Below are 27,335 nucleotides of genomic sequence, written 5' to 3'. Positions count from 1 at the left end.
CTTAATAATCTTTTTAACATAAGACAATACAAATTTAAGTGCTTTCTGTTAAATACACAGAGTAGTTAGTGTCGATTTACAGTATATTCAGCCTATTCATTTACTATGCTGAACATTTAGTTTATCCAAATACTTGTGAATTTCATTTTGCTGAATACGATATAGTTTTGTTGAATATCTAAATATTCAGCTGTTGAATAATTACTTCTTGCTTTCAAGATATGCATTATTTGTATTCTTAATATAAGTGGAGAAAGAAAAAATTAAGAGATAAAAATTGTTTTAAAATGATAAGTGTAATAATTATAAATAAATATAATAAACAATATGAATTATATTTATCATTATTCATAAATATAACTACTTTTAAATTCAAATTAACATATTGGATAATAAAGATATTTGGTATAACATTAAAAAATTTTTTTTATACACTTGTATCTTGTATCAAATTTGTATTTATACAACATAACTTGTAAGCACCTTATAAATATTAGTTATATGTTCCTTATATGTCAAAAATGCATAGTAATAAACTTTTAATTTTCTTAAGTAAGTAAGTCAAAAAGAAAAAAAAAAATTTTAAATATAAATATTTAAACAATTTTTGTGCAAAATTTTTCTGCACATGCATTGAATATAAATTTCTGAGATTTTAAATCTGTTATTTTACCTTAATTTTAATTAAAAAATATTTTAAAACCTGCTGATTACCTATAGTATAATTAAATTTCAATATAATGCATGGCAACTGTTGGTAGTTTTGAAGTTTATATATTTTCTTGGCAAACTTCAGTTTTTGACATTTTTGACGGGTTTTTGACGGTTTAAACCAGTATTATACCCTTGTCATGTCAAAAACCACTTTTTGACGTCAAAAACCCAACCCTGGACTAGTTATATTCATCTAGAGTCCAGCTATAGTTCATTTTATGAACTTGCATGTATTGTACATTTGCATTTAAATTTAATTATGACAATGTATATTCATTATTAGTCCAGCTATAGTTTATATTATATACTTGCATATATTATAAAGTTGCACTTCAATTTAATAATGACGAGTAATCTTAATCATGAGTCCAGCTATAGTTTATATTATATATTTGCTTATATTATATACTTGCATTTCAGTTTAATTATGACAAGTTATATTCTTCATGAGTCCAGCTGTAGTTTATATTATATACTTGCATATGCTTACTTATATTATACACTTGTATTTAAATTTAACTTTGACAAGTTATATTCATCATGAGTCCAGTTATTGTTCGTATCATATACTTGCTTATATTATACACTTGCGTTTCAATTTATCTTGGCGAGTTATATTCATCGTGTGTGCAAATAAAGTTTATATTATATACTTGCATATATTTGCTCATATTATTAAATTGCATTTCAATTTGGTTATGACAAGTTTTATATATTTTTAGTTCAGCTATAGTTTATATTATATCCTTGCTTATTTTATACACTTGCATTTCAATTTAATTATGAGGAGTTATACTCTTCAGGAGTACAGCTACAGTTTATATTATATACTTTCATATGCTTGATATTATTTTTACTTTCTTTTCAATTTAATTATGACTAGTTATATTCATCTAGTGTAGTTATAGTTCTTTTTATGAACTTGCATGTATTGTACACTTGCATTTAAATTTAATTATGTCAAGTTATATTCATCGTTCGTCCCGCTGTAGTTTATATTATATACTTGCTTATTATGCATTATGCGACATTTGCATTTCGATTTATTATGGCGCGTAGTATTCATAGTCAGTCCAGCTATAGTTTGTATTATTTACTTGCATATATTTGCTTATATTATACACTTGCATTTCAATTTATTATGGCAAGTTATATTCATCGTGAGTCCAGCTTTAGTTTATATTATATACTTGTATATATTTGCTTATATTATACATTTGCATTTCAATTTGGTTATGACAAGTTATATTCATTGTGTGTCCAGCTGTAGTTTATATTATATACTTGCTTATATTTGCTTATATTATTAATTTGCATTTCAATTTGGTTATGACACGTTTTATTTATTATTAGTTCAGCTATAGTTTATATTATATCCTTCCTTATTTTATACACTTGCATTTCAATTTAATTATGAGGAGTTATACTCTTCAGGAGTCCAGCTACAGTTTATATTATATACTTTCATATGCTTGATAATATTTTTTACTTTCTTTTCATTTTAATTATGACTAGTTATATTTATCTAGAGTCCAGCTATTGTTCATTTTATGAACTTGCATGTATTTTGCACTTGCATTTAAATTTAATTTTGACTAGTTGTATTCATCATTAGTCCCGCTATAGTTTATATTATATACTTGCTTATGTTATATATTTGCATTTCAATTTATTATGGCGAGTTATATTCATCGTCTGTCCAGCTATAGTTTATATTATATACTTGCATGTACTTGCTTATATTATACACTTGCATTTCAATTTATTATGGCAAGTTATACTCATTCTGAGTCCAGCTATAGTTTATATTATATACTTGTATATATTTGCTTCAGGGTTGGGTTTTTGACGTCAAAAAGTGGTTTTTGACATGACAAGGGTATAATACTGGTTTAAACCGTCAAAAACCCGTCAAAAATGTCAAAAACTAAAGTTTGCCAAAAAAATATATAAACTTCAAAACTACCAACAGTTGCCATGCATTATATTGAAATTTAATTATACTATAGGTAATCAGCAGGTTTTAAAATATTTTTTAATTAAAATTAAGGTAAAATAACAGATTTAAAATCTCAGAAATTTATATTCAAATGCATGTGCAGAAAAATTTTGCACAAATTTTTTTTAAATATTTATATTTTGAAAAAAAATTTTCTTTTTTGATACTTAAGAAAATTAAAAGTTTATTACTATGCATTTTTGACATATAAGGAACATATAACTAATATTTATAAGGAACTTACAAGTTATGTTGTATAAATACAAACTTGATACAAGTGTATGAAAAAATTTTTTAATGTTATACCGAATATCTTTATTATCCAGATTGTTAATTTGAATTTAAAAGTAGTTATATTTGTGAATAATGATAAATATAATTCATATTGTTTATTATATTTATTTATAATTATTACACTTATCATTTTAAAAAATTTTTACCTCTTAATTTTTCCCCCCACTTGTATTAAGAATACAAATAATGCATACAGTCGGACCCCGATTTAACGAATTCATCGGGACCGGAAATTTTATTCGTTAAATCGGGGTCATTCGTAAAATCGGGGTTCAAAAAAAAATTTTTTTTGTGCATATGTATTATTAAAAATTACTAGTTATAAACAACTATCAAAGATAAGAAAGGAATTTCCTGTTTGACTCATAGCCCACGTGACAAACCCCCGGAAAATGATCTTGCAAGTGTAATATGTCTTATTAACTCTGCCCACCTCCCCAAGACGAATTTTGTTTTTCCCTGTTGCGGTCGTTTCTCTTGTTTGAGACGAATATGCACTTTTTCTATTTTATTCCTCCCAGGAAAGATTTTTTTCCCTTTAGAATCTGCCAATTACAAAAAAAATGCAATATTTTTCTGATCAAAATTAATGAAAAATATTTTTTCCGGATGCTGAAATAATTCGTTAATTCGAGGTTAATTATTCGTTAATTAGGGGTTTTTGACTCTGTTTTTGCTGGGGTTGAAAAAAAATTCGTTAAATCGCGAAATTCGTTAAATAGGGGTTCGTTAAATCGGGGTCCAACTGTATCTTGAAAGCAAGAAGTAATTATTCAACAGCTGAATATTTAGATATTCAACAAAACTATGTATATGGTATTCAGCAAAATGAAATTCACAAGTATTTGGATAAACTAAATTTTCAGCATAGTAAATGAATAGGCTGAATATACTGTAAATCGACACTAACTACTCTGTGTATTTAACAGAAAGCACTTAAATTTGTATTGTCTTATGTTAAAAAGATTATTAAGAAGATTTAAAAGAATATTAAAAAGATTTTTCTTTAAAAGATGTCTAATGTGCAAAACTGCTAATGTTTATCTTTAAAAATGTCTAATTTTTAGTATAATCTATACTATACACTAAATTTGGTTATAAATAAATTTCTTAATAATATCACTGCAGATTTTCAATAACACATGAAAATGAATACATAATATTACAAAAGATGTGAGCTTTCAAAAGTACAAGATTTTGGTTACTAGTATTCAAAATATAAGTGTTTCTTCAAAATTTAAAATTTATTTTTTCTAGAACATATTTAGAAACACTATCCTTTATAAAAAATATATAAATTTTATGTATTAATTAAATTTCACATATAAATATAGGTTTTTGACATTTTCGACATTTTTGACAGTGAGGTTTTTGACATGACGGTTTAAACCATGGTTTAAACTGTCAAAAACTGTCACATGTCAAAAACCTGCCAACCCTGATTTGCTTATATGATGCATTTGCATTTTAATTTGGTTATGACAAGTTATATTAATCAGGAGTCCAGCTGTAGTTTATATTATATACTTGCTTTTATTATGCACCTGCATTTCAATTTAATCATTAGTCGAGCTAAAGTTTATATTACATACTTGCATATATTATACACTTGCACTTCAATTTAATAATGACGAGTGATATTGATCATGAGTCCAGCTCTAGTTTATATTATTGTATCTTCTTTCCAAAATCTGGTTTGTTCTGTCTTCGGATGAGCGAGGTAGTCCAGCTTGAGGTAGTCCAGCTCATATCACTATTTCGTCTTTTTTTCATAAAGAGTTAGGTTTTATTTTAGTGTTGTTTTTCTATAACTCCGTAGGAATCAAACCACAGTTATTAATGTTTTTATGTTATAATTTAATAATTTTTCTATCTAAATTATATCTTTTTAATTAATAATTTTATCAATCATTTGTTCATATTTTAAAATTAAATTAAACAAATACAGTCAAACTCGTTATTTGCAATCCCTGATATAAGATTTCTGATTTGACTAGAATAGTTTGAATAAAAGGTCAGTTAGATAACCAAAAAAAAAAAAAAAACCCTGACTCGTGACTCAAAAGTAATTTTTGTCAACTATCAAATTAACTACTACTACTACAACAACAACAAAGGAAAAGTTTTTAGTTTAATTATCTATTAGTCAATTAATTTACTTTTATTTCGTACTATTAGCAAAGACAATTGTGAAAAAACTTTTTTCTTCATAACTCTAAATTTCTTTTCTTTTTTTGACATTTGAGAAATTTTACTATTTACACATAATAAAAGCATGTAATTCAGCTAAAAATATTGATGCATATTTTTTGTGGAAATAAATTTTTGTTTCATTTACAGATTCAAAGTTTTAGGAATTTTCAAAAGCTTTAAAACTTTTTGAAAATTAACTAGGTTTTATGGATGTAACAAAATATGTTAAGTGTATAACAGCAAGTTTTTAATTTTTAAAAAAAGAAATTTATTTTGTAAAACTTTTTAAAATTTAGAGTGAGTGTAAGTTACAGAGTTATTTTCACCAAAATTATTAGAGCTACTCGAATTTTTTAAATTCAGTTCTATGATTGTAATAGTACTTGCAAATGGTGTAATTGATGCATGTAATTGCAAATGATGAAATGATTCAAATGATGTAACCAATTTTTCATTTCTTTTAAATGTGTCATGAATTTTTTTTACTTTTGCAAATAAAACAAGAGGTTTTTCTGGCAAGATTTGTTTTATAAATTTCTGTTTGATTTTATTGTTTTTAATGTTCTTGCTACTATTATTGATTCATCAAAATATGTCAATTAGATTTGAAAATAATATGCATTTCTATATTTCAAGGTCTCTACAGTGAACGCTCATCTGAACATGCATTTGACAGCATGGAGGAGAGATATGCGAAGCTTCGCAAGGTATAGCTTTGGATTAAATATTTGTTGCAGGCAGTGTGTAAATGATTTAAATTACCTGATGTTTTTATATATATATATATACACACACATATATTATGGTAAAAGTTATAAACTGGTGATTATGCATAATCACCACTAAATTTGCTAAATATAATAAATTGTTGAAAATTTATCAAATTAACTGTTTGCATAATTCCCAACTCGTAATGGTAAATGTGATAAATATCATGACTGATTGGGTCAGCAGAATAGAGTACAGTTTTTTTTTTAGTAGTTATCAGAAAAATATTTTTCTGTTGAACATTGTGGCGTAAGAGACCACAAATTACAATATTTTATATTTTACAATTAGGAAGTCAATAAATGGTTATTATACGTAATGATATTAAATCACCAGATTAATCACATAACACACACACACACATAAATATGTCTGCTTAAATCATTGTAATAAAAACAGCTATTAACTTATTTTATCACATTTATAATGAAGTTTCCTGTTGTAAGTGTAAAAATATCTCTTTCAATGCAGCAAAAAAAAATCAATATATTTTATGTACGAATTTTTGTTAATATTATTCTTATAAACAAACAGAAATTAAACTAAAATTTTTGATTTATTATAACTTGGCATTGTAACAAAATACAGTCGAACCTCTATTTAACGAAGTCTCTAAATCCCGTTAATAAGTTCGTTATATGGAAAATTCGTTAAATAGAAAATCACCTTTTGAAATACTTAAACGACACAAAACAGCTTTTAAATTCATAAACACTAGACATAATTAAAATAGCAATTGATACACCTTCATCTTGTGAACTACTATCTACTATTCATTTTATAAATCTTAACCATAAAAGAAATCAGCATGGAAAGCAAGAATAGAGCAAAACATTATCCAGTGTTACACTATCATGCTAAACACATTTTCTACTAAAAAAAAGCTAAATTTATGCATAAATTTGTAGCTGCATTTATTATAAAAGTAATTTTAAACATACATTACCTCATGCATTCTTAAGTTTAATTGCTACTGATAAAATCAGTTCATTTTGTCTGAGTTTTTTGCTTGAAATGCAAACAAAAAGGGAAAGATTTTCACTGCCTTCTCTAATAGTTAAGTGGCTTCGAAAATAAATTCAAGGTCTTTTCCCCCATAAAATTTAAAATGTTCTGAAATAATTTGGGAAATAAGGAGAGTGGATCACAAGGAAAAGTTCGTTAAATAGGAAATTCACTTTGCTATTTAAAAGTTATTTTGCGAAGAAATTTCGAAAATGTTTTTGGTTCCTCGAAAAAATTCGCAAAATGGAAGTTTGTTAAATAGAAGTCCGACTGTATATGCAATGTTGTGTATTATACAAACTATTGAACTGTTGTATACAAAACTTTATAAAAATCCTATAAATTTCTTCAGGAGAAATATTTTACAAGATAGTACTAAGGAAATTAACGAAACACTTAATATGCCCATATATTTTGATTTTTTAAATTTGTACTTAAAAATTTTTCTGCAAAATCTGGTTGGATTAAGGTTAAACTTTTCTTTGGAGTCTACTAGGCTAACGAGCGCGGCCATACTAGGTTAGATCTCTTAAAACTGACTCTTGGTATTTTAAATCTTCATAAATATAGGGCAGTTCCACTAGTTTTATATGTTTTGACATTCTTTATCAATTTTGTGTCATAAAATACTTATGGCGAGAAATCACTGATTGTTCTGATGGCTGAAAAGTTTATTTCTCTGAAAAATATCTGCTTTTGCATCTGTTTTCGTTTTTCTTAGTCACTGTAGGAATCTGCATTTTACAAACTACCATCTAGGAACATACACACAAACACTTACAAACTACCTATAAATAATTTAAGGTAAAATGTATTTACATAGCAACTATTTGCATAGCTTGCATAGAATCCTTGCGTAGCAGCAAATTCTTTTAGTCATCATTGCAACAGCTCATAATTTCCTATCAACCGTCGCCTCATTATCCGGAAAATTTTACTTGAACAGGTGAAGAACTTCATACAATTTATTTTTATTACATACTTGCATTTTTTCATTGAAGAAGTGTTTTTAAATCCTTCTCCAAAAATTTATTAACTGTTAGATGCTTTTTCATAATTTCTTATATAGTTTTCTTGAAGTGAGTCAAGAATTATACTGATCAAGAATTATAGCCCGGTATATCAAGAATTATAGCCCAGTTATACTGTAGTAAAATATTTTGTGTAACATACTCCTTAAAAATGTTTTTCATTTTGAAATTGATTGCCTCATTTTCATGTGTTATAAATTATTTATTTTTGTTTTTTCTAGCTTTGTTCTGAATTTTTGATAATCCAATATGGTCTAAGTTGCTTTAAATATCATCCAAAATTAAAGAAGTAAGTTAAATACTTTTAATATGTTTGCAAATACTTATGCTTCTAGTTGAATACTTTAATTTACAATTTCAGAATTTTTTCTTTTCTTCATAATTTACATATAAAAGTCATGTGTCAGGGGTGCACAACCTATGTTCTGCCAATTGTTAATGTGCAATTTGTGTTAGCATATGCACATAATAAAAATATTAACTTTTTCTTTTTGTTGAAAAAAAAAAGATCAAAAATTTTGAATTGAAATTTTTTGTTTTGTTATCACTTTTGGCATCGTTTAAGCTGTAGCGAATCGTAAAGCTATTGTTAATCTTGTCATTTTCCTTTGCCATTGGGAAAAAAATTAATAAAATAGAAAAAAGATGTTTTTTTTTTTTATTGTTAAGGAGAGTGCCAGAAAAAAACTTTCACAAAGGAAGCATCTGTGTAGACAAAAGTTTTCTTAATATGTGTTTTAATATATTATGATACTACTTTTCATTTAGACTAAATGCAAAATTACTTGTAGAATTTCTACTAACTGAAGAAGCTCAAAATCGTAAAGTTGGATTGACGGTTTTTTGACAAAAAAAAAAGAAGAAGAAAGTTGTTTTAGTGTTAGGGAATTTTATGTTTGGTCAATAGGATTATGTTACTGAAGCAGGGAATTAAAATCAATCGGAAAGATCTCTGGAATTTGAAGACTTCTGGATTTTCAGAAAAAAAAACATTCATTTCTTGCTGTTAGCAATTTTTTTTTATCAGTACATATACAGAATAGAAAGTAAACAATCAAGTTGCAACAGGTTAATGTATAGAAAATTGTATTGTTTATCATATTGTAATTGAACTTGTTAAATGAATTGTAATGAATAGTGAGTATAGTCCTGTTGTCTTAGTTTTGGGAGAATTGCAATGAAAATGAAAAATAATAATTAAATTGGAAAACAAGTGGTCTCTTTTTCGATATTATTCTGCTCTCCAAGCATAAAATCCAGTCACTTCCTTAATTTTAGATAGTATGAATCTCCAATTCTGAGTTTTAAAATTATTTCATCATTTACAAGACCTTCTATTTCTATTTGCGTAAAAAGAACTTAATTTGCAGCATTGTTAGTTATTAAATATGAAAAATATCAAATGCTTAGGAAGCTTTCCACTAAAAAATCTTTGTATATCAAATTGTTTTGTAAATATTTACACCAAAAGTTTCAGTAAATGAAACTTGTAGTTTTATAACAATGAATTTTTAAATAAAATTTTGTTTCATTTATTATTTTTTCTTCTTCTCAATTACATTACACCAGTTTGTAAAGTGTTTACACTCCAACCTTTTAATGCCCCAGTGGTGTTAAAACCAGATTTTGTGCTAAAAGGAACGTTTTATGGTAATTAAAATCTCTTCCAATTTCTTTTCTTCTTTCTCCTCCCTTTTTTTAAAAATTTTTTTTGGAATTCTTGTTATTTGAATTTCAATTACAATTCCGATTTTCAATGTTACTTTTTGGCTTTTTAAACTTTCAACTCAAAGTTTTATAATAAAAAAATATCAAGTTAACTTTATTCATCTATAGTTATTAATTTACTGTCTTTTTTGTGTGGCAATTAGATTTCTTTCACCTAGATAAGATATTTAATTATTCAATCAAAATATTAGCATTATTTTTATAAGCATCCTAATACATTTTAAAATTTTGTTTTTCGGATTTCATAATTTGACATTTTATGTTCCAGATTTACTCACAGAGATTTTAACTTTTACATATTTCCCCGCCCACATATCAGGCAAGCTCCAGATCACCGATTTCTGTGTCAGGTAATTAAGCTTTCGGCTTTTTTTACCATATTATTAGTATCTTTATTAATATCTTTAAAAAAACACTGCAAATGTTTTTTTATTTTTTATATCTCTTTTACAGACATCAAGCATTCATTTTCTAGCATCACATGGATATGACTTCAATAAAACCATTTATGAAGGTTATTTTACTATTTAAATCATTTATTTTTAATTTTTTACATTAAAACTGAAATTTTGATTTAAAATTTGTTTTAAAACATGTTTAAAGTTTGTATCACAAATGAACCACAATTTTATTTAATGAAGGAAATAATGTAAGAAAATATATTCATGTTTAACATTGTTTTTCTGCAATCTGTCAGTTATTGTGCTAGACAAGGTTTTTTAGAACCCAAAAGTTTTTTTTTTTTTTTAATAAAAGCTGTTACCTATTTAAAATTATATAAATCTCTATTTTAAAGATATACATAAAAAGTAAATATGTTATGGTTAGAAAAAAAAGTGGCCTGTAATTGATTCAGTATTAGTAATTCAACAAAGAAATGAAACTAAAATTTTTGCATCAATTGTCTTTTAAAAATCAAAACATGTTTCAGTAACAGAATGTTCCTTTTGATATGTAATTCATAAAGCTGATTGTCATGCATTTGAAATTACACTTCACTATGGTTAAGCTCAAACGAGTATCACTTTAAACTGGAGAGTATGTTTGTTACTTGTATTTTAAACAATTTGAAAAATAATATAAAAATTAGCTTAAGCATTACTGTAGATATACAACAAATAATACGAAGTGTGGTTTTTCTAGAAAGGAGCAGCAAAATATAGATTATTTGTGCATCTAGTTGCAAAACCAGCTATCTTCTAATATTTTAGATATATGAGCTCTTTTTTTAAATTTTTTAAAAAAGTTTTAAGTAAATTTTTTATTTTTCAATCATAGCTTTTGTCCTGATATTCCTGATTTTTATCTTCAATGAAAATGTTGATTTTAAAATTGTTGATATAAACAATCAAAATATTTGGATTTTCTATCCATCATCTTTTTATTTTATTTGATCATGCTTGTAAAAATCACAAAATTCGAATGATCAAACTTAGGGACCATCCACTCAATATATATTTAGTTCAGGCATATAACTTTGATAGCTGAACTGTTTCTTTTTTTTAAATCTTTCATTTTATAAAGAAAAAACTCAGGAAAATGCCCTTGTGTCCTGATCTTTTTGAAAAATTTTGTTTTTTCTTACCTTAGCCAAAATCTTAGGCCCACTATGAGACCTACATGTGTTAATTTCTCAGTGAACATATTTTGTTAAATCAATTGAGAAAAAAAGTGATTTACTTTTTTTCTTTCTATTTTTAATTTAATTTGTCTTTATATTCTTAAATGATAGTATTCTGAGCTGAAAACATTTTCAGGATCACGTAAAAATCCGTTTTCCTTATTCCCTTTAAATCAGAATTTTAAAAAAAAAATCGCTTTTAATTAGTTAAAATTCCCTTTTCTCTTGCTGATCAAGTTTCTGGAAGCTAGTTCAAATGGTTTTGGATTTATATAAGAGAGAAACACTCAGGGTTAAAAGAAGAAAAAAAACATGTTTTTTAAAAAAAAAAAAAAAAATTTTTTTTTTTTTTTTTAAAAAATCAGGTCTTCTCTTATTTAAATAAGATTTTTTTAAAAATCTTTTACATATCAGAGCTCTGATAAAATATATCAATAATGCTTAATATTATTTAAAAACAATGTGTCTCAAGTGCTTAGTCTTTCTAACTAATTTTAAAAATTATTGTTAGGAAATATTACTGGAAAAATTAAATCATAATTGTTCTTGTTCCATCTCAATGTTTTCATGAATATGAAAATACAAAGACAAAATTTATCATGTTAGATATCAAATGAGGAAGTAATTAATTTTTAGATTAGGAAAAAGAAAGAAATTATTCTACTCTTGGTAGAACAAGTCTTTCTTTATTATTTATATACATGAACTACATATGTAATAAATTTTAAAAGTATTTTTATTTAGTTAATTATAAAAACTAAATTGGCATAGTTGAAATTATGTTTTTCAAAGGCAGAACTGTAGCCAAGATATAATTTTTTTATCTTGAATAGTTAATCTTTTTAATTTGACTTAAATCAATATACAGTCGAACCCTGCTATAGTGAGCACGGTTTATAGTGAACTCCCGCATATAGTGAACAAAATGTTCGGTCCCGTGTTTTGCTATACACGTATAATGCTATTTTTTGTGGATATAGTGAACCAAAAAGGTGGGGAAGTTGGATATAATTAACTTTTTTATGTCTTCAACTGATTTGTTTTTGTAATAATTTTGAATTTTCTACTTAAAAAAAAAAATACATATACCGATTTTCAAAACCATCTATAGAGGGGAATGTAGTGATAAGCATTTTTTCTTGTTTGGTTCTTTTATCTCACTTTTCCATCCCTAAACAAACAAAGCAGATGTTTCCAACCCAGGCAGACGATGCCACTATAAGGTGTCAGTTTGATCAAAATGCATTTTTTGTCAGAGGGAATGAGCAATTATTCATTATTGTTCAAAGGATTGGACACTAATATGTGTTGATAACACCCTCATTTCAACTCCTTTTTGCTCTCAGTTCAGTTTAAAAAATCCTGAAAACAAGTGTCTCAAATGCGAACAGTAAACATGAAACGTTCTCCATTGAGGATAAAATGGGCCTAATCAGGAAAATTGAAAATGGATGCAATTGAGCTGATATTTGCAGGGAATATAAACTATCCAAATCTGCAGTTTGTAACATATGGAAAAATAGGCAATTAATAATTTCTGCTCATGAAAAAAATTTAGATGACAGAAAAAAGTTGAGAAAAGCAGATCACAAGGATGTTGAAGAAGCATTACTGAAGTGGTTCACCAATCTAAGTATCTGGACAAATGTCGATCAATTTGCTAAGCGATTTTATGAGACTACTTTTGCTGCTCGAATGGTAGGTTAGACAGGTTTAAAAAGCGGAATAACAGAAATTCAGGAAAAATTATCTGAGAGTCGTGAAGATTTTCCTTATCTGATGTTGAGGATTGCTCATCAGCTAAAGATTACAATTTTTTTTTTGTACGCAAGACAAAGAGTAATGAAAAATAACGCATTTTTTGCTGCTATATAATATTTTTCAGTCATTTATTTGAATAATGTGTAATAAAAGGGAGGAGTTTAGGAACCATCAGTTAAATTGCCTGATTAATGGATATAGTGAACTCCCGGTTATAGTGAACTGAAATTTCGGTCCCTTGAAGGTTCACTATAGCGGGGTTTGACTGTATATATATTTTTTAAAAATTATGATTTAAATTATGCCAACTCTGCACACAGAAACTCTTTTATTTTTATAATTGTTTTATATTTTACTTTGATTCTAACCTACCATGTTATCTTTGATTCAGACACTCAATTTTCTTATATTTGTTTGTTTATATTTTGTTAAAAATTAATAATGAAAATTTTTTTTTTTAGAAATTTACTTAGCACAATGTTACCTCAGTTACCTGATGCAGGGTGCGTAGCGTTTGTAAAAAGTACTTAAAGGTGCTTTTTTGGGGATTTTGTTTTTAAAAGCTTTTAAAGGTGCTTTTTTCAGCTGGCGTTTTTAAAAAGTGCTTTTTTTCCGAATAACTTTTTTTCTTTCCTTCAGTGATATCTGGTGGATCCCATGCATTTCACGAAAAATGGGGAGTTTGCTACGTAATCATTGATGTGGATTTCATGTCGTACCCATGTTATGACTTGCACATGCGCACACTTGAAACTGAAACCCGAGTGCTCCAATTCGGATAGAGAATATCAGATCCTTATGAAATGTTTTTCTTTTTAATTTAATTTATTTTTGTTCTTGTTTATTTTATTTTACTTCTAACACTTTTTTTGACGTAGGGGGTAAGGGTACTTTTATTCTGAGTTCAGGGTCAAGTTGAATTCACTCGGTGGTGCGGGAAGGTACTGATTGTTTTGATTTACTCCCGTTTCTTTTTTGTTTGTTTTTTTAACGCTAAAACTGTTTATAAAAAGTTTTTGTTTTTCAATAATATCATTGATTGAATATGAATTTTTTGAGTGCTTGAAAATTTTTGTAAAGTGCTTGAAAAGTTTTTAAAAAGTGCTTATTTTTGATTCAAAGATTCGGCTACGCACCCTGTGATGTTACCAAAATTTTCAATGTTGTTAATCCTTTGTGATTTTAAAATGCATTACCTCTTTTCTATAGGCATTTCATATTTAAGGCACGATCAAGAGGAGAAGTTGAAAGAATTCACCAACAGTAAATATAAGATACAACGGGATTCGATTTCAACTCCTAAGAAAGAATCCTCTGAAGCAAATGGTCAGAAAGAAGTTGAAATTCCAGATGAGCACAAAAAATTCATTGCAGAAATTAAGTAATTAAGGCATTTTTTTATTTGTTGAGATTATATAAAGTTTCAATACAAATTATGTATATGAGTAATTATAAATAGAAATCATTGACTGAATGGAATGTTATCGAATTAATGAAACTAATTAATGCATATGATACAGTCAGGGGTCTCTCTAGGTTTTTTTTAGAGATAACTGTTTTGTGAAAAGTGCTCTTTTTACAAACTGGGTGGGAAGAAAATTCTTTTACTATGTCATAATAGCAATCAGCGGGAGGGCTCCATTGCAAGTCGAAATGCTTAAGTAACCCAGGATTTATTGTTTTTATGGGAATACAAAAAATAGAATTTTAAAAGGCTTTTTTGAAAGTATTTTGTGAAACCATATTTCCTAAAGTTACATTTGTTAAGGTACCGCTAAACGGTAGCAAATTTGCCTTGGACAAACCCCTGGCAGTTAAAAGAATAATAGAAATATTTATTTTTATTAAACAATATTAATATAGATGTATAGCAAGATTAAATGAACAAAACCTTACTTTTCTTTTAAAATGAAATATTCAAACTATGAGATCACAACAAAAGATAACATCTTACAATAACAGCTAGATTTGCTTGAATGTAAAATTACTTGAGTTCTGATGAACTTGTCATTTAGAGGAATGGACGCCTGAGTGACAATATTAAGATTGATATAGTCTAATGGAAGAACAGCATCATCTTATGGTAGCATATAGTGTTGTGTGGCTGCTTTTATCATAAATTATTTTGCTGTTATCATTAATCATTTCACATTGTTATTTTTTTTAAGTGGGTATTTTGTATAGTTTAAATTAAAAATCATGAAATGTTTAAGTTAAAGTGAATTTTTTCCCTTCTGATGCTCCTATTTTTCTTACTATTTTCTGAAAAGTTTGGTTGCTGTTCCTGCACTCCTGGCTCCTAATAATTTTTTAGCCACAATTATTTTTGGCACAGAAATTCGGTAGCTATCAAATGAAAGTTAAAAAGTAATTTCTCGTGAGAACAATTTAGTGATGAGATTATGTCTATCCCTGGTTTTATTAGTAAAGACGGAAGGAGGGAGAGGACTCTTTCAGTTATCTGTAAATGGAATAAAAAAAAAAAACCATAATCTGAAACAGGAATCAAGTATTATTATTACTTTTCTACATGCATGCCACTTTATTATTTTTTTTATCTTCATGCATGTTGTGACAAATGTATGATGAATAAGATTGACAATCCTGTCTGGTAAAAGTTAGTCTGTAGATAGCTGCTATAGTTGCTCAAGTTTTTTTTTGTCAAGATTGTTTGAATGATTTTGTTAAAAAAATGTTGTAACATTCATCAAAGCTATATGACAATCACAGTTTCATCAACAATGTAACAGATTAAAAAATGGATTTTAATCTCTAAGATTGTTTGATCAACTCGAATCATTCGCCCATCTCTTTTGTACTATTTTTTTAACTATTTTCTTTTACTTACTATTCGCACGTCTATTTTGACACAATCCTCTCCCATAGGTAAGATCACTGCAGTCTTTTTCTGCAAACCTTCACTTTCCCGGGAATCAATCTTAATTTTCTTTCCTTTTGCAAAAATAAACCGCTTGTTTGTACAATTATAGTTAATATTGTAATCACTAATGCAACATAACTAATGGTGACCGAGGAACACTATCAGTACAAGATCTTTTATTGCACTTTTTCTAGTTCACTTTTTAGTAACTTTTTTTTACTGATTATTTATGCTACTGAAACGTTGACATATGTGAACATTTTCTGTTAACCTAAGAAAATCAGATAATCAAAGTTCGGTCGTATTGTTCTATGTATTTAATAGGGAGATGTGAAGTAAACTGTCATAATGGTATTTAAGTTATCATAATTTAGCACTTTGCTGGATTTTCACAGTTTGATGAAAATGGACTTTAAAAACAATTAACCTCGATTATCCAAAAATTTCAGTTACCTGAAGTCAAATTTCTTCAGATAATTAAGGTTAAAATTTTTACCAGGGAATAAAAATATTCATATTCAATATTCTGTATGCTAAACCTCTCTGATTTTTAATTCAAGCAAAAAATCTTTTTTTTTTTTTTGAAGTTAGAAAAGAATCTTTACCATTTTTATCTCTATAACTATAGTGATAATAATGAAATGTAATTGGTAAGTTAGTTTGGTCTCTATAAATTCAATTCATATTCAATGAGTTATTTATTTAAGTAGTATAAGAGTTTTTTTTTTAAATCTGTTACTTATTTTATTCATTACTTCTAAGTTTTAACTGCTGTCCGCTTAATGAGATGACTATATATTGTGTTCCAGTGAACGTGTGAATGCATTTATTGAGAATGAATCAGAAACAGTTCTGAAATTGGAACCTTGTAGTGGGTATCGCAGGAAACTCATTTATGAAAGTGTCCAACAGAAGTACACAAGTGGAATTGAGATGTTGTCCACAGTGAATGATGAGAAAGAGAGATTCATCACAATCACCAAAATGACTGATAACGCCAAAATTGGAAAGCTGGATGCTAAGGAAACTTCTGACATGGTAGGTATCAAATTCCTTTTTTTTTTTTGAATCCCAGGTGGATTTTTTTTATAATTGGGTTTTCAAGACACCTGGAATAACACTTTTTTGGTTTGAGTTTTAATTTATACTATAAAAGTGAACAATTTTAGTTTAAAAGGAAACTTTCAGTAATAATTCAATAATTAATTTAACAAAAGAGTATCGTTAATGCAATATCTTTTCTTATGGAGTATTATTGAAAGGTTCCTTATTTAAATCTAAAGTGCTAGTTTGGTTAGGTTGCAAAATACCTTTTGTTTGTTTTGCATTTACAATTTTTCTTTTTGGACATTTAATTATTTGAAAATTCGAGTTGGGATAATATTTAAAGTACTATTTGTGTCTGCGACATTTAAATACGTAGTTTTATTAGTCATAATCAGGTATTTGTCATTTTTAATGTTTCCATTTCTATTCTGATCGTAATTTGACTTCATCCTGATACTATTAATTGTCAATTTTGTATTTGATCACTTTCATGTTTATTTTTATGCTGGGATTTGTTCTCAGCAATAAAGAAATTTTGTTTGTATAATGAAATGTCCGAGCCAAGCCGTAAACAGAACACCAATGTTGGACTGAAACAAATACGTTTGGTCTCTCTCCTGATTTATCTTGATTTAAATTTTGAAAACCAGTATTTAATTCATTTTTATACTTATTGCCACCATTTAAAGGCATTCAAACATTAAAAATAACTTTCAATTTATTATTATGTTTAAAAGAAGAAAAATTCAAAAATCAGTGGTAGCTCTGCCTGGAGTATACATTTATTAATTATATTGTATAAAATATTTTAGAATAAATAATTTAAAAAAAGCAATCAATTGATTTAAATTGCAATTTTAAGTGATTAATTCATTTAAAAAAATTCCAAGAAAAAAACCCTAATTATAAAATTAAATTTCTGAAATATAATGGAACAAGTTCATAATATCCAAAGAACAAGTTCAAAATGTTCAAAGAAAATGTTCACAAATCAATTTTTTTACTGTACCCAAGGATATAGTTAGAAACAAAAGATATAAATAACAACTTAATTAAAAGGATATTTTTTTCTCTTGGGAAAAGCTAGAAATCTGTTATAATTTTATTGTAGTTAAGATGCAATTCGAGATCTGTTTATTAAAAATTTACCTTATAAACCAGAAGCATTATCTGTTGCTCGATACTATCGATTCTGTCTATTAAATCAATAATGCTTTTTCTTTTAATTTGATTAGAATTGAGATATTCTTATATGGAAAGAAATTATTTCAGTGACATAAAATCTACATTAAAATGTTTTTAAACAACAGAATATCAATCAAAAAATTATTTAAGTATGTTAATTAAGAATTATGACGAGAACTATAAACACTAGAGCAAAAAAAATTATCACATGTTTGAAAAAACACTCATCTAATTTAGTTTAACCCATTAGGATCTGTAGTCACTTTTTATAGTTGTTTCCTAAAATGCATCATGAGAATTTGTATAATTTTCCTCATACCTTCTGCATTATTTTTAAGCATTACTTATTTTAAATTGTATCAGTTGTAACAGATATAAATAATTTGATTTTAAAATGAAGCCATGTTTATTTTTGGCTTGAAATGATGAGTTTATTTAATTAATAAGTTATTAGATACTTTTAATGTAATTGTAAAATTTCCCTTGCATTTTATATAATCTTAGACTTTTGTTTCAAAATTTTTGCTTTTTTAATCACTTTATTCTCAACTTTTTTGAATCAACATAGTGAATATTACTCTATTTTTTTTTTTAAAAAAATAATTGTTTTACAGGGCTTATGAAAATTTCTTAGTAAAAACTGTTGGTTTATTTATCTTTTTTTTAAAGTGCTATATCCTGTAGCTAATAATTGTATGCACCTTATTTATAGGATGATATTGACACTGCAATAGGCTTTCGAAAAGTCGTTGAACACATATCACAATCTAAAAAACTGGTTCTTGGTCATCATATGTATTTGGATATATTGCATACTATACATAAATTCTTCTATCCTTTACCTGAGGTAATACAATGCTTTTTACTTCTATGTTCCATCACTAAGAATTAGGTTTTTGCAGTATGTTAAAGTTGTTTCTAAATGATCATTGCTTTTTTCTGTCAGTTGATGAATTTAAATTTGTTTCATGTTCTTATTCAAGTCTGGCAATTTTACTGGCTTACACTTATGAATTTCAGAAAGTTTTCTAAAATTGGAAATGTTTTGAAAAAAAATTCTATATGTTTTTTTGACAAGTGCTTGAAGAAAAAAGCCCTTAGAAAAGCCTTAATTTAAAAAATTCTTTTAAATGTCCTTGAAGTGAGCTTATTTTTACCTAAAAATCTTTAAAGGTCCTAATTTTTATTATGATTTTTTTAATTCCACTACTGCATCCAAGAGTGAGCAAAGTTTTTTTTCCTAAGGAAAAGATAAACAAATGGCACTAAAGCAACAGCATACAAGCACATGGTGCATAGTGTTTTTAAACAGTGCTTAATTTTTCCTTTTCAAAAATGAGATTTTTTTCCGTTACCATGTCGATTTTCGCCACGTATTATGCAAAAGCGTGCTTTTCACATTGTTCAATTCAATGTTTTCACAATTCATTTCCGCATACTGTCTGTCCATAGTGTTTTAAAGCGCCTGTCATTTTACATGTTTGATGAAATACTTTGGATTCTGCAGATGCTTCTACTGAGCTGGGTTCTGTGAGATTCTTTCACTCTCATGTGCAACTCTGCTCATTTTGCAAGATATTCTCAATTTCACTCTTCATTTTCCACCCTCTGATATTGAACCGAAAAATCTCTTGATCATTTTATAATGGCTAATATAATCAAGAAAAGAGTTCTTTGTCAAAAAATTGTTATTTTGTCTTGATCTTGTAAAGTCTTTGAAAATTCGTTTGCATTTTGTTAATGTATGTAGTGCTTAAAAAATATTTTTTGAGTTCTTGAAAGGTGCTTATTTTTTGTTAAAATATTTGGCTACGCATCCTGAAGCAAAGTACAAGCAAATTAAAGAAAATAGAAAGGAAAAAATTAGGTTATAAAGTTTTATTAAAATTCTCTATCCTCCCAATAACAGAAGTAGATTGATTCTTCCTTAATAGCTGGACAATGAGGGGGAGAGAGTTCTCAGTTTCTGCTTCGTCTTTAACGCATAGGCGGCAAGCAAGGCTATTGACAGTTGATAGAGGTGAACTTAGAGATAATTCTGTATGGCCATCATTTGACAAAATGTGACTGCTAGATTCCTGGAATAAAGGAAATTAAGGATATTTCTATTAAGGTTTTTATTTTTAATTCTGATCCACAGAAATCTCTTGTTGCCAAATTAATTTTTATAGCTATGGATCCATAGCAAACTTTAGCTTAAAAGGGTTTGTTATATTATACATCCTTTTTTATCTAACTTATCTGAAATCTCATTTCCTGAGCCGGGTAGGGTCCACTGCAAGGCTCCAAATGTACAAAAACCTATGCTAGTTTAGGCTCCAAATGAGGGACCTGCATTGTTGCATCAGAGGCAGAGACAGGACTATGACTATTGGTGACAGAAAACAGCCCTGAGAATGATCCAAAGATATGCCATCACAGTTTTGATCCTCTTTTTCATCTAAGCATTTGGTTGATTATTTGAACTGCATGTCTAATTATTTCATGAAAGAAGACAAAATGACTGAATGTAGGATTTGGGAAATTTACTTTTCAATTTTAATTTATTATATCTTAATTTGCAGGGGTCTGTGCAGGGTATATTTACTACCATTTAGCGGCACCTTCACATATTCAACTTTAGAAAAAAATGGTAGTTTCACAAAATACTTTAAAAGAAGCAAGTTCTAAGACTCTTTGCCTCTTAAAAATCTGTTTTTGTATCCCCTTAAAAAAAAAACTATAAATCGCAGAGTTTTTTAAAATGAAACGACAAGGTTCTCTCTCTATAAACTATACAGGAAGTAAAAATTCGAACATCATTCTAAACATTCCAACATTATCTTTAAAATTTTTTGAAAAACATTTTCCCATTGAAATTTTTTTCTATATGACCTAGTCGGAAATATTTTTATAATGAAAATAGCTTTCAGTTCTTGTACTGTTAAATGCAAGTTGAAATGTAACTATGGACAACAGATTTTTAAATTTGGATGCAATTTTGAGCTCGAAATTTTGCAATAGTAAAATTATTCTTTAAAATATATGGGGAAAAATATATAGAAATTTACCAGTGATGAATGATTTTTATTTGTAGTGACAATTTCGGAAAATTTGTAGTGACAATTTTTGAATTTCTAAAATTAGAAAAGAATCTCTCAAAAAAACCTAGGCAAACCCCTAATTTGTGTGGCATAAGAAAAATAAGAGAGAGTGGGTATAATATGCTAAGACTGGGTACTTTGATGTGTGAGAAATAGTTCTGTTTCCTTGCGGACAAACTGAATCACACTTTACCAGTCAAGAAAAAGGACCTACCATATTAGTGCCTTGTTGATTAATTCATGTCTCCTATGTAGATAAATTTGTTTTATTATGTTAATCCTTTTATGTTCTATTGTTTTTAAGCTATCCTTATTTATTGATTATTACAGTTATAATTTTTTCCCCTCCAGTTTATGTTTGTTTGCTAAAGATTTTATCAAACAATAAGGATTTAGTTCAATAGTAGCACTATTTTGTTTCGATAATCTCGTAGTAAGACGGTATCCTCTTGATGACTGTCTGTTCTGGATCCACGGAAAATGCGATGCAACAGATGAAGATAACAACGTCTAAGGCTGAACAAAGGTTTTATGGCCTCGGGTCAAAATTTATTGCACGCTCTTATTTTGATATTTTGAAGACCTTTATATAAAATTATAGTTTTTTTCTGTATATTTAAAGATGCCCGAGTACTAGAACAATTATCCCTCTCTTCTCTCCTTGACTTCAGCCTTAACTACATGCATAATTTTTTAAATTGTCTTATAAAATAGAAATTTCTACTTTTTCACTGCATTTCTATTATAGTATAGGACCCCAAATCCGGCACTCACGGGACTGATGAAATTCCGTATTTTGGAATTTGCCGAATTTCGGATATTTTTTGGAAATTCCAATATGGCGCCCATGTATTACGAAATTCAATTATACTGTTAATTTCAGACAAACCAATAAATTTTGATCTTAGATTATGATGGGGTGAATTTAAAACTGTCCCATCTTACATTGAATAAAAAAAGCAGCAAAAGGGATAGAATTCATTTGACCCCATGTGGTAGTTTCAATGTCAATTGGGTGTGGCCAATTTATGGTCAAACTGGTGAGGGAAATGTGGAGATAAAGAAGTAGAGCACATGCACAGCTCTCAAGATTGATTGATCAGTTTCTCCCAACTTGCATTTCTTTATTTTGTTCATTGGAAATGCAGGTGTTTTTACTTTTCCCTTTCACTTATTTTAAAATGCTTTAGGAACAGATGTTTCCTTTAACACAGATATAGTAGGAATAAAAAAAAAAATTCATGTTTTTATTTTTAAAAGATAAAATAAAATTACTTAGTGCAACAGAATAAAATTCCAAATAAAAAGAGAATATAACTGATTTTTCTTTCTCTTATCAATAATAATTTCTTGAAAAAAAATATTAGATGGAATTAAGTGCCAAATTTCGGGATGCCGGATTAAGGGTCTCATACTGTATTTCAAAATTTCCAATAGAGTTAACTAATGTACCTGGTCTTTCCCCACAAATGGGATAAGACCAGATAATTTGACTTTCTCGGGAAAAAAAACTTCTTAAAAAACTAGTGCATCAGTGATTTTTCAGGAAGGATATGTTTTTTGCAACTAAAACGGTAAATACCTTGATTAAATCTGCCAGTTCTTAGGTTGAACAGTTTAGCTTCAATAGGCCTTGAATTTTAGCTAATGCCCTATTTTCTCTATATGATTAGTAACAAACACATTCTAAAGAGCATATTTGAATTTGTGTATTTTACCATTTTGAGGTTAATGTGCTTTCTCTTGAAGTCTGTAACTAATGAGTATTGTTTGTTTCAGTCTTTGCAAGAATACAAGGAAATGCTTCAATTGGTATTTCCAAATTTGATAGATACTAAGCATTTAGCATCATCCGATAGAGTTAGGGTATGTTTTTGAATTAAAATTTTTGCTTCAATTATCAACAGAATTCTTATATATATATATATATATATATATATATATATATATATATATATATATATATATATATATATATATATATATATATATATATATATATATATATATGGATGGGTGAACTAATGTAAACAATAACAAGTGTCCTTAAACCGGAAGAAATTTAGAAAATTTCCGGTGTATCCCTCCGCATATGTTATGACTACGAGGCGATGTGTGAACAAGCCAAATATTCTATGCAGTTTTGTTATTGTAATTTGGTCTCAAATCTAAACATAATTGTACCATTCATAAGAGCTTTCAGAAATGTATTGATTCTCAGAGGTCGTAAGGCCAGAAAAAATTTTGGAAAGTTAATATCTCATTGTGAATAATTCTTAAGGTTTGCCATGTTTTGTATTTTATCCCTTATTTTGGCTACATTTGAATAAAATGTCCCCAAAAATATCTTTTTAAGTTAGCCTAATTAGAAAATATTCTAATGATTATGATAATGCTGAAGTTTAAAGGCTGAAAGAAAGAACTCGGTACATGTGAAATACTGCAAAAGATATGATGCAATAATATGATGGCGCGTTTTCTCAATCTGCGGCGTAAAAATATATCGGAAGCAGTAACCCGGAAGTCTGGAAAGAGCAATTTTACCACTAGCGCCGCCACCCTTAGCTTTACGCGATCACCCATCCATATATATATATATATATATATACACATATATACAGTATACTCTTGATATCTCAAAGTAAAAGGGATGTTAAGAAAATAGATAGCTAGTTTTCGAGGTATTAAGTGCAGAACTAAATATGTTCTAAAAAGTAGAAAAATATATTTTAAAATGTTACCATAAAGAGTCAAGTCACGGAACTTAAGAATAACTGCTAATAAATATATATGTAATGATAGTTGAATATAAATCTAAATACAACATTAATAATTTTATTTTTAAAGTAAGACTAAAGAAAATTATGCATTAAACAGAAGAGAATTGGTTTTATTTTTTTGACATAACAAAGTTTTTGAGTTATCAAAATTCGAAATATTGTGAGTATACTGTATATACACCTAAATTTTTTTAATATTTATTTTTAGAATTGTTTGTATTGTTATAATTTAAAGTAATTTCAGCATTACCAAGGCTGCTTTAGTCTGCTTACTATTTTCTGATGTGTACTTGCACTATTTTCTAATAGGTGTTTCAAAATAATGCTTTTTATTGATATTTTTTTTTTTTAAAATTAAAAACTATTCATGTTGAACAACTTACTTAACTCAAATGTAATGAAACAGTCAATGCTAAATAATATTTAAATATGAATCAATGTTAAATATAAATTTACTGGAAACTACCCTTTTTTCTGGTACAAGAAAATGCTAAAAGGTGCTTGTTTTTCATTGGATGTTTGCAAAAAGTGAGTGAAACAGTTCCTAAAAAAAGTTTTTTTTTTCTTAGTGTACTGTCATCATTTTTTCAGTGTAGCGCAAGTACAGTAAGAACTTTTATGTGATTCATATTTGTCTTTCCAGAAAAAACTTGATTCATATCTTTTACCACTAGGTATAAAAATAATTTAAATAAACGATTCAATAATCTCAGATTTGTTAAACATCTGTTGTTTATATTGATAATAATTAGTTTTACATAATTAAATGAAATTATTATTAATTTAAAGAAAAGAGTAAGCAATTCCATTAAAAAATATATTTAAAATTATGCTTAAAATTTTATTAGTAAGTCTAATAAATGAATGAAGGGGTTTGAAGTTTATATTTACATAATAATATTTACATAATATTTATATTTACAGATCTCTAGCCAGAAACAAGTTATTTTTTATCATGATTATGTCAAGTCTTTAAAAGTGTTTTTGAATTTTTTTTTGTTTTAGGTTTATATGTAAAAAATTTTGTTTGTATGTGAATTTAAATATTTTTTAAGTGCTTAAGAGGAACTTTTTTGGTTGAAAATTTTATCAAAACTGAGTGCAATGCTAGTTTTTTTTTTTTTTTGCTTTTGTTTGCACCAATGATTTTTTTAAAAGTTTTACCAAATTATAAACTTAAAGGCTTTGCATATTCTTACAGATTAAATTTTTGATAATTACCACTCTTCTAATCACTAGTCTGTCTTTTGCCCTTTCTTTTTTTAACAAGATTCTAAGCAGTATATAAAATTAAATATGTAATAGTGGCAGAACATGGCATATCATACTATAAATAGTGCTATGTGGTTAGATTTGCTTTCTGAATAAGTAATCAGAAAAAAAGCTTCTAAGTCTGTCTCTGATTAAGTAGTATTTTCTAATTAGTCTTAAAGCTATGGCTAATATCGTGAAATAATATTGGGAATAATTAAAACCTTAAAATTTGACACATAAATTACTTTTCAACAAAAAATAATAATTAAAATTCCTCCCTTAAATATTTACAAATTATACAACTTAGTAATAGTAACTAAAATCTTAATTCATAGGCCTCTGGTATCCCAAAATAAGTGATGTATGTATCAGAGTTTGTAGTTTTTCTGTTTTCTTGATAAAAATTTTTTTATCGTTATTTATCTTGATTTGTAGCTTTTTGCCCTGATATTTCTGAGTTTTAGCATGTGCTTCAAATGTCCCATTTTCTACGAATACAAGTTTGGATTTTAAAATAATAAATTTGAAGAATTAAAAATTTGGAAAATTCAATTAAAACTTTTTTTATTTTAATTAATAACGCTAGTAAAAATTTTAAAATTGATAGTTAGAACTTGAGGACTGTCCACTAATTACATACTTAGTTCAGGTATATAGCTGCAACTGCAAGATTCATTGTTTGAACGGTTTTAGAAATTCAGTTGTTTTATAAAAGTGAAACTCAAATTACAATTTTACACATGGTGCGTAGCTTAAAGATGCTTATTTTCGATTTTCGTTTTCTAAAAGCCCTTAAAGGTGCTTTTTTCATTGGATGTTTTTAAAAAGTGCTTAATTTTCCCTTTTTGAAATTGAGATTTTTTTCTTTACCATGTAATTTTTCGCCGCGTATTATGTAAAAGCATGCTTTCAACATTTTCACAATTCATTCAACCACAATCTATTTCGGTGTCCCGTCGATCCATAGCGTAAGAAAGCGCTATTCATTTTGCATGTTTGATGAAATAGTTGCAAATCCACATGTACATCTACTGAGCTGGGTTTGGTAAGATTCTTGCCCTTTCATGTACAACTGTGCTGCATTTTGCTATTTATTCTCAATTTCAGGCTACATTTTCCACCGTCTTATATAGAAAAACGTCTTGATCTTTTTATGATGGCTAATAAAATCAAGGAAAGAGTTCTTTGTCAGAAACTGCTTATTTTATCATGATCATGTAAAGTCTTTGAAAATTATTTTTCAATTTTTTAATGTATATATTGCTTTAAAATATTTTTTAAGTGCTTTAAAAGTTCTTAAAAGGTGCTTATTTTTTGCTGAAAAATTTGGTTACACACCTTGTTACGTTATCAAATCACAGATTTTTTAATTGGTGAATAGAAAGTTTATATTCTAAAATTCTTTTGTACTAAAATGTTCAGTGCTGTATTTACCGTGTTTTTGCTTTGCGATTATTAAAATCTTTCTTAAAGATTATTTGATTGAGGAAGTCAAGATTGAGAAGCTCTCATTATAAATTTAAATCAAGTATTGGTATGTGGCAATATTAACTATAATAGATATTGGTTATTTTCTTAATGCAACAGTACTAAGCAGTTTCTTCATATTGATCTCAAACTATGAGGAGTTAGTCAGTGCTCTAATAATAAAATTATACTGGAAAGTGTAAAAAATTTCTGTTATGAAGTTTTTCTGTTAAAGTTATCTGTTAAAGTTATAAATGGTATATTTTATTACTATTTTGTAAAAAAATGTGCTCTTATTAAAAAAAAAAAATTTTTTTTTTTAGCCATTCCTTGAAAATACACATTTAGGAGATCTTTTCAAAAGTATCCAAGGCAAAGCATTCGACTTACCTGAAATTGGTGAGTTAATTTTGTCTTAAGTCTTTATATATATATATATATATATATATATATATATATATATATATATATATATATATATATATATATATATATATATATATGTATATATATATATATGTATA

The 27,335-nt window shown here is 27.3% G+C and overlaps 1 protein-coding gene across 4 annotated transcripts in view; it reads left to right on the top strand.

The window, feature by feature from the left end:
- The window catches only part of LOC107451883 (poly(A)-specific ribonuclease PARN), a 56,365-nt gene that overhangs the window by 14,713 nt on the left and 14,317 nt on the right, over positions 1 to 27,335 (top strand). For 2 of the 4 annotated variants that reach the window (XM_043051127.3, XM_087166457.1), the window contains exons 3-11: positions 5,837 to 5,907; positions 8,226 to 8,293; positions 10,001 to 10,082; positions 10,186 to 10,246; positions 14,324 to 14,495; positions 16,805 to 17,033; positions 18,940 to 19,074; positions 23,090 to 23,176; positions 27,135 to 27,210. In XM_043051127.3, the coding sequence (XP_042907061.2) occupies positions 5,837 to 5,907; positions 8,226 to 8,293; positions 10,001 to 10,082; positions 10,186 to 10,246; positions 14,324 to 14,495; positions 16,805 to 17,033; positions 18,940 to 19,074; positions 23,090 to 23,176; positions 27,135 to 27,210 (981 nt within the window). The remainder of the gene's footprint in view (positions 1 to 5,836; positions 5,908 to 8,225; positions 8,294 to 10,000; positions 10,083 to 10,185; positions 10,247 to 14,323; positions 14,496 to 16,804; positions 17,034 to 18,939; positions 19,075 to 23,089; positions 23,177 to 27,134; positions 27,211 to 27,335) is intronic. The other 2 variants (XM_071178237.2, XM_087166458.1) reach the window with 1 other exon arrangement.

This window comes from Parasteatoda tepidariorum, chromosome 6, assembly GCF_982258835.1.
Source record: "Parasteatoda tepidariorum strain Cologne lab strain chromosome 6, Ptep-v5.0, whole genome shotgun sequence".
Taxonomy (NCBI): Eukaryota; Metazoa; Arthropoda; class Arachnida; order Araneae; family Theridiidae; genus Parasteatoda; species Parasteatoda tepidariorum.
The sequence above is the reverse complement of the archived record's forward strand: the minus strand, read 5'-3'. Positions and strand labels throughout refer to the sequence as shown.